The sequence below is a fragment of the Myotis brandtii genome, unplaced genomic scaffold (assembly GCF_000412655.1).
Source record: "Myotis brandtii unplaced genomic scaffold, ASM41265v1 scaffold154, whole genome shotgun sequence".
Lineage (NCBI taxonomy): Eukaryota > Metazoa > Chordata > Mammalia > Chiroptera > Vespertilionidae > Myotis > Myotis brandtii.
The window spans coordinates 9,838,793-9,848,069 of record NW_005355584.1 but is presented as its reverse complement, the minus strand read 5'-3'; the positions used below and the strand labels follow the sequence as shown (position 1 = coordinate 9,848,069).

General features: G+C 40.9%; 1 protein-coding gene across 1 annotated transcript in view; it reads right to left on the bottom strand.

Moving 5' to 3' along the window:
• The window catches only part of ABHD3 (abhydrolase domain containing 3), a 51,071-nt gene extending 42,361 nt beyond the window's left edge, over positions 1-8,710 (bottom strand). Inside the window, exon 1 of the mRNA XM_005861637.2 lies at positions 8,647-8,710. Coding sequence (XP_005861699.1) covers positions 8,647-8,710 — 64 coding nt within the window. The remainder of the gene's footprint in view (positions 1-8,646) is intronic.
• Between the last annotated feature and the right edge of the window lie 567 nt (positions 8,711-9,277).

Sequence of the window (9,277 nt, the reverse complement as noted above, 5' to 3'; positions counted from 1 at the left end):
AAAAAGAAAGAAAGAAATCCACATAAAAAAAGAACCAAGAATCATTATACATACAAATATTATTAATTCCTTTGTCTTATATGTGAGACAACCAGGACCAGAGAAGTTAGGTGATTTTACTGAAGCTCACAGAGCTAGTATTGCCTCAGTGTTAAGCTAGAACCAATGCCTCATTTCTTTCCACCACATTGTTTCTATTCAAAAAGCTGACGCTATCTAAAATGTCAGATGATTTCCTCTAAATCTGTTTCAGAATTAATTTCAGCTTAAACATGGCAAGGTATGTTCCAACACAATCATTAGTACATATTTATTTTCCAAAACAACTTTTTCATGAGCATTTATTCCACTTTCATTGGCATTGCTTCCATTCTTGGACCAAGAGCTTTGAGTAGAGCTGACAACTCACCCAACTGAAGAGTGACATGACATCCAGGCCTATCATGACCTCCGAGTTTGTTCAAGGATAAATACATTTTCCATTCAGAGTCACTGTGTTACAAGGAGACTATTGCTGGGACTGTTGGGAGAGTGTGGGGGAGCTCTTTTCTGCTGGAACTTCTAGCAGTAAGAGTGAATGAAGCTAGGAGCTTGAGGCCACTTGGTAACTACAAAGGAATCAAAGAAAAGGAAAGGCAGAAATGAGAACTGGAGAAAAATTGAATCCTAAAGATGCTGTTTGAGCTAAGTCAGTATACATATTAACCTAGAACTTCTGTGTTTGTGTGTGTGTGTGTGTGTGTGTGTGTGTGTGTGTGTGTGTGTGTCAGTTACATGATCTAATAGATTTCTCCTTTTGGTTAAGCCAATTTGAGTTGAATTTTCTGGTCTTTGAAATAAAAAGTTTCCAACTAATATAACATTGTTTTTGATTGTTTAGAAAAAATATAATTTTAAAAAGAAAGAGGATGGAAGTCCCTAGAGAGTAAATTTGTTAACTAATATACTAATTATGTCAAGAATTTGAATTAGTTAGGATTGCATTCAGCTTCAAGTTACAAAAACAACTGAATAAGAAGGATATAAAAAACCAGTTAAACATGAAGGATATTTATAATCTCATATAAAAGAAGTCTAGAAGCAGAGTAGAAAAGGAAATACCAGGATAGCTTAACTCATCAGTGCAGTGATATCACTGAGGGCCCAGAATCCCTTCTATGTAAATGTCAGGGCACAGATTCGAAAAAGTGGAATCTTTGAGAATTAGAATGAAGACATTTGGATGGATTAAGATAAATCTGAGGAACTTAACCCCCCATGTTCCCCTTATATTATTCTTTCTTTCTCTTTTTTACTAACTTCTTTTAAAAATAGTTTAAGACTCATAAAAAGTTGCAAAAAATATAGAGTTTTCACCCTAGCTGGGTTGGTTCAGTGGATAGAGCATCAGTCTTCAGACTGAAGGGTCCTGGGTTCAATTTTGGTCAAGGGCACATGCTCGGGTTGCAGGCTCAATCCCCAGTAGGGGGCGTGCAGGAAGCAGTCAATCAATGATTCTCTCTCATCACTGATGTTTCTATTTCTCTCTCTCCTTTCCTTTCTGAAATCAATAAAAAAAATATTTAAAAAAATACAGAGTTCCCATGTACCCTTTGCTCAGTTTCCTCCAATGATAAGCACTTACATAACCATAGTACCTTATAAAAATTAGGAAACTGCCCTCTGAAATCAATATCAGTGGATAGAGCGTCGGCCAGCGGACTGCAGGGTCCCAGGTTCGATTCCGTCCAGAGCCTGTACCTTGGTTTCGGGCACATCCCCAGTAGGGGGTGTGCAGGAGGCAGCTGATCGATGTTTCTCTCTCATCCATGTTTCTAGCTCTCTATCCCTCTCCCTTCCTCTCTGTAAAATATCAATAAAATATATTTAAACAACAAAACTAGGAAACTAACATTGGTACAATATTATCAACTCAGGTACAGACTGTATTCAAATTTTGCCAGTTTTTACATGCATTCCTTTTTTTGGCATGTACAGTTTTATGAAATTTTTTAATGAAATTTTATCATATGTGTGAATTCTATAAATAAATACACCACAATCAGGATTCAGAATTGTTCCTTTACCACAAAGAAAGTCTTGCATTACCCCTTAATAGTCACACTCTCCCCCCAACTCTAACCCCTGGCAACCACTGATCTGTCCTCTATCACTATAATTTTGTCACTTCAAAATGTTACATACATAGAATTATGTAGTATGTAATCCTTTGAGATAATGCCCTTGAGATCTACCTAGTTGTTATGTGCATTGAATGTCTTCTTCTTTTTTTTTAATTGTAGTATTTCATTCCTCTAATCTTTCTTTGCCAACCAAAACGTTCCTTTCCCCCATGTTGGAGGTGACTAGTCTTCCCTTGATTGAAGACCCTGTAGCAAATTCATCTGATGTAGTTCCTTGTTTGACCTGGGAGAAGCTAGATCAGTGATTCTCAACCTTCCTAATGCCGCGACCCTTTAATACAGTACCTCATGTTGTGATGACCCCCAACCATAAAATTATTTTCGTTGCTACTTCATAACTGTAATTTTGCTACTGTTATGAATCTGATATGCAGGATGTATTTTCATTGTTACAAATTGAACATAATTAAAGCATAGTGATTAATCACAAAAAAATATGTAATTATATATGTGTTTTTTGATGGTCTTAGGCGACCCCTGGGAAAGGGTTGTTCGACCCCCAGGTTGAGAACCGCTGACCTCCACCCCTCCCTGCCCCGAAATTGCAACATTTTGCAAATTTGCATTGTCAGAGACCAGAGAATATGTGTAGGAGTCTATGGATTCTACAAGTGCCAGAAAAAGAACACAAAGAACAGAACTTAACGTTGGACTGGACTGAACTTATCAATATGGAGCACTTAACCATTTTCAGATATATGTAATGTGTAGTTCATGCAGCAGGTTGATTGACTGAAAACAGGAGTTAATGGTGGCTTACCTTCAGTAGGTTAAGACATCAAAACTTCCCTGGTATAATTTCAAGGAAAGAAACCAAAAACTTTGGGAGCAGGAAAAGTTGTTCCCGAGAACACTGTTTTCACTAAGACATTGAGAAATGCATTGATGAGGGATCACCAGAATCTTTAAAAAGCTCATTGAAGGACAGAACCTGGCTGGAGATCCTGGCTAGATCCTGGCTAGAGAACCTGGCTAGGCTGATGATCAACTGAACCCTGTCTCCATGTCATTCCTTCTTCGCCAACTCCGTCCACACCTTTGGGAACCCCTGGACCTGCTGGGGTTGGACCCCAATAGTAGCTTTAGGAGAGGTTCCTCCTCTGACCTCTCTCTCTCTCTCTCTCTCTCTGGTGCATAAGGAGGCATGGAGAGAGGAGGTACAAATAGCTCTGGTCACAGAGACTTTGAAAATACCCTCTTTTCTTGGTCTAAACAGAGCCTGGCAAAAGGGTCAGGGAAAGTAGATTAGGAAAGTAGAAAAAGGAATAGGCATAAATTGCCCCTAAATAGTGCAAGGAACCAAGATAGGTCACTTCCAACGTCAATGCCATTGACACTATAATTGAAGAAGAAACTTTTTTCACAATATGTAACACAGACATCTCAATGCAGGGCTGCCCTCTGACTCAAGACTGCTGAATTGCACTAGGAAGTGGAGTGTGGGTTACACCTGTGTGTGTGTGTGTGTGTGTGTGTGTGTGTGTGTGTGTTTACACTTGCATGTATGCACTCACATGCGTACATCATAGGAACATAATTTACAGAGGTTACTCTCTACTTAACAGACAGCTGTTTAATCCTTCATTAACATCTCCAAATACCATTAGACAGTAGGTAAAGATTTCTACATCTTTGAGCATCTGTAAATGTCAGGAGGCATCTCTAAATCAGGAAAAATATTTTTCTCCACCTGAAAAGTTTCTTTGCACTGAAACCCAAGGGGCCAATTATTTCCTCACTTTGAAAACTTTGTAATAACTTAAAGCAATTATCTTCTTCTTAGATGGTGTGAATTTTCACTCAACTTATACTAATACATCGGGGCACAAGATCATTCCGAATTTCCTCTTGATAGACTCTTTGCTGCAACTCTCCAAACCTCTGAATCATGGCCTCCTCCCCATCACAAGCCAAGCACACAAACCTTTCATTCCTACTCTCCTCTTCTAAAGTGATACAGTTCTTGACTTCTGGGTTTGGAAATTGGTTTAGGATAAACGAATCACCCCATAAAAAAAAATAAAAAAATAAAAATAAAAAGCTCATTGAAGCTGCCATCTGCAGGTCAGGGATGATGGTGGGAGATTTCTCCATTGAAATAGGTTCTTTGATTTCAAGCCAGAGGAACATAGGACAGGTATCAGTGCTTACTCACCAAAGACTAGGTGAATGCAGTTACTAAAATGAGTGCGAGGACCAGAATGGCAGTCAGAATGTTTTAGCTCCCATAGATCTTTGGTGGTGGCTATTAATCACAGTGAATTAAAGAGATGGGCACTTTAAGTCTTTTTTTTTTTAAAAATCTATACAATCAGAAAAACTCTTTGGGGAGACAGGGTGAAGGTGTCTTCATTTTAAGTGGAATAGTTGCATCCTGTTATGCAGATGCATGATGTTATTTCTTTGTTATGTGGAAGTTTCAGTATGGTAGAATGGTGAGAATGTTGCTGAGTACCCAACAGGGTAAACTATTCCTGTTATTTGTGGCAGACTAATGGGAGACCAACTGAAAAGAGAAGCCATTTTTTGTTTATTGTTTCTGGCAGCTTCTGGGTTCCTACTAGGGCAGGGCAGTTATAGGGTTGCAGCAGCAGAGTGTGTATGCCCTGCACTCATGGAGCTCTGACTTTGGCAGTGGTAGTGACAATGGTGGGGACTTTGGGCTCCTGGTTCTCTGCAGCTTCAGTGTGAGCCTGGGTTCCCAGCTTACTACAAAACAGCAGTGTTTCCAATATCAGCAGCCTCAGTGGCACAGTGGTCATGGGTCTTAGATAACATCATTTTCTCTTTTCTTCCTCTAGTCCTGGGGGATGGTGTTTTCCAGTTATTAATCTCTTTTGGCATCTGCAGTCCTTACAACACTTTAGCAGACAATTTGTTGGATTAAATTCCTTCTGTTTGAATATTTACAGTCATCTATGTTTTTCGAAGTGGACACTAGATGATATACTTTTCTTTTTTTAAAAATATATTTTATTGATTTTTTTTACAGAGAGGAAGGGAGAGGGATAGAGAGTTAGAAACATCGATGAGAGAGAAACATCAATTAGCTGCCTCCTGCACACTCCCTACTGGGGATGTGCCCGCAACCAAGGTACATGCCCTTGACCAGAATCGAACCTGGGACCCTTGAGTCTGCAGGCCGACGCTCTATCCACTGAGCCAAACCGGTTAGGGTTACTTTTCTTCTTGAGCACTCAGCTAAGCTACACTTTTCTTCCATTTTAGTTAGATGTGGCTGAATTTCAGACTACATAATGTTACCAAGTGATATGTGCTAGATATAACTCTTATAAAGTTGCTCTCCAAATATACATTTCTGTAGACTGTAAAGCAGTCACAAATTCTTTCATAGTAGTAGAATAGTAGGTGAATAGTAAAACTACTTCATTTCTGGGGCAAGGATTTATGGATTTCATCTTATGGTTGGAATGAAAATCTTACTAGTTTTGAATGACCCTAAATATTTCTGAACAGATAGGCAGATAAGCAAACATATGTGCCAAATGAATGGGTTTTAAACATGACAGACACATGTATGACACAGTAGTCAAATTGGTGTGCATCTACTTTGGAGAATACCAATTTAAACATCTAGAAATGCAGAAGAGTGAAAGAAGAAAGTATGAAAACTTTTCTATATATTTTATTTATTTATGTGATTGATTGATTTCAGAGAGAAAGAGAGAGGGGGAGAGATAGAAACATCAATGATGAAAGAGAATCACTGATCTGCTGCTTCCTCATGCCCCCCTACTGGGGATCGAGCCTGCAACCTGGGCCTGTGTCCTTGACCAGAATTGAACCCGGGACCCTTTAGTCTTCAGGCCGACGCTCTATCCACTGAGCCAAATCAAGTGGGGCTTTATATATTTTATATCTTATCCTCTTATAATTTCTACTTTGAGTATGTTTTATAACATGTGACATGGTAGTACATATATAATTTATACAAAAATAAGTATGTATATTGGAAGTACATGTTCAAAAATTTTGCACTGCAAAGATCTATGATCAAAAATATTTAGAGACCATTGGCAAACCATATTAATTTAAACACCTTGAAATAGCCTTAACAACATGATAGTGTTGATAATTTACAATATATTTAATAAGGGGGTGGATGGATAAGAGAGTGTTTAAACACATACTTGCCTCCTCCCACAACCAGGTCAAAATTGTAACCAAACTACAGAACAACCATCATTCAGAACCACCTGAAATGGAGCTGAATGGAAGTCCTACAACTACAGAATTAAAGAAGCCACATGGAGACTGGTAGGAGGGGTGGTGACAAGGAATGGGCTGGTCTCACAACCACATATGGTGGATGAAAACAGTGAGGGATATTTCGGCTATGGAGTCCCCTGAGTAATGAGGAGTCTCAGCCCGAAACAGGTCCCCCAGCCCAGAGTTCTAGTGCCAGGAAGAGAAGTCCCCATAACTTCTGTCTATAAAAACCAGTGGGGATTGAAGTACAGGGTGAGATAAAACATAATTAAACATGTGAAAGCAATTATTAATATATTGTGTTTGATATAAAATGCAAGGTTGCACTATTAAGAATCTCACATTTTGATTGGCCTTTACTTGAGTCAATTTACTTTAAGTTACAAAGTTAATGACTAGTATAACTTGTGCCGTGGCTATACATTTTCTAAAATCTTTTCATCAACTTATTAATTCATGTGATCAATTTAACTGGTTAACAAGGAAAGAAGGAAATTAGAAAAGATCCCAGAGAGAAGAAAGAGTTGGCAGAGCAGGAATTCTGAAATGTCCTTAATTGATTAGTTGTAGTTGAGCAACATCAGCACTAGCATATTAAAAATTCCAGGATGGCCCTAACCGGTTTTGCTCAGTGGATAGAGCGTCGGCCTGCAGACTGCAGACTGAAGGGTCCCAGGTTTGATTCAGGTCAAGGGCATATACCTTGGTTGCGGGCACATCCCCAGTGGGGGGTGTGCAGAAGGCAGCTGATCGATGTTTCTAACTCTCTATCCCTCTCCCTTCCTCTCTGTAAAAAATCAATAAAATATATTTAAAAAAATTCCAGGATGAAAGGGGGGGTGGGGTACAGAAAGAGATTAACCAAAGAACTTACATGCAAATATGTATAACCCATGGACATAGACAATAGTGTGGTGAAGGCCTGGGAAGAGGGCAGGAGCAGGAGCAGGGCAATAGGGGAAAGTTTCTGTAATACTTTCAACAATAAAGATAAATTTAAAAAAATAACAGTAACAAAAAAAGAGAAAGAACATATAAAGAAAAAAATTTCCAGAATGAAAATGTTTGATATTGCTAGAAATTTGGCTGGCCTATTTTGAGCAAATATTTTATTTGTTTAGTTTCTAAAATTAGATCTACGTGGCCTTTGGGACTCCATATTGGTATTTTTCTGTTTTATTTACAAGAATAAATTGAGAACATTGATTTATTTCACTACATAATTCATTGGTTACATTTTATGTCTCCTTTCTTTTCACTTGATTATTCAATTCTGCTGGAATATTCCCTGCTCCTTGACCTCCAGGAAAAGCAACAGTATGCTTACAATGCATCCGTGTTGGGCTGTGAAACATGATTTTAAATCCTACACATCATAATGTCATTTACTTTATTTTATTATTTATTTTTAATATTTTTATTGACTTCAGAGAGGAAGGGAGAGGGAGAGAGATAGAAACATCAATGATGAGAGAGAATCATTGATCTGCTGCCTCCTGCACGCCCTCTACTGGGGATCCAGCCCGCAACCCGGGCATGTGCCCTTGACCGGATCAAACCCGGACCCTTCAGTCCTCAGGCCCGCGCTCTATCCACTGAGTCAAACCGACTAGGGCAGCGGTTCTCAACCTGTGGGTCACGACCCCTTTGGGGGTCTAACGACCCTTTCACAGGGGTCGCCTAAGACCATCGGAAAACACATATATAATTACATATTGTTTTGTGATTAATCACTATGCTTTAATTATGTTCAATTTGTAACAATGAAATTGGGGGTCACCGCAACATGAGGAACTGTATTAAAGGGTCGTGGCATTAGGAAGGTTGAGAACCACTGGGCTATGGCCGTGGTGGGCAAACTGCGGCTTGAGGGCCACATGCGGCTTTTTGGCCCCTTGAGTGTGGCTCTTCCACAAACTACCCCGGGCGGGCGCATCTACAGTGCGATTGAAACTTCGTGGCCCATGCGCAGAAGTCGGTTTTCGGCCTGGGCGAGTCTATTTTGAAGAAATATCTGTTGACTAATGAGTTTGCCGACGACTGGGCTAGGGCATCATAATGTCATTTAAATAACAGCAATCAGAAACCACTGTTACAGTACTCTTACTTTCGTTTCAAAGTTGTATTTTGTGATTGGGGCTAAATTATGTGGTGGGTTGGTGTGTGGGTTGTCAACGGGCAAGGTGCTTGCTTGTGAACTTTCCTGGAAGCTTGCTGTTTGGAATCTACGTACCACTCTGACTCCGCAGGAAGGCAAGACCCACCTCATTCAGGACCACTCTGCTACAATCATCCATTCTGGTTTGAAATGTTTTCAATTTACACATGCAAAAATGCAGGTTGCCCTTAATCTATGCCATAATCTGTACTATTCCCCGCCCCGTTAAAAAACAAAACAAAAAAGACTAAAACAACACGGAATCCCAAATTCACACTTTGCACACTGACCTCATCCTAGCTACCCAGCTACCCGGTCGCGTCCCCACCCTCACTTCCTCCAGCCCCACCTCCCGGCCCGCCAGCCCGAGCTCCTCGCCCCGCCCCTTCCCTCACAGCCAATGGGGTGCGCCGCGCCGCCCGTCGGAAACTGCTGGGATCCGCCTCTCCATCACCCGAGGCTGAAGCCGGGCGTCCACCCACCACTCCGCCTCTTCTCTCGCCTTTATTCTGTGCCTCCGCGCCGCGCGCATGCTCACTTGCCCTGGGCCCTGGCCTGCCGCGTCGGGGTCGCTCTCCCTCTCCTTTCTTTCCCGGGTCGCGCGACTCCCCGCAGCCCTTCCCACCCTGCTGTCTGTGAGGGCCCCTCTCCCAGTCGCTGAGCGAAGCTGCTGCTCGGCCTTGGGTGCGCCAGGACCCGGATGTGG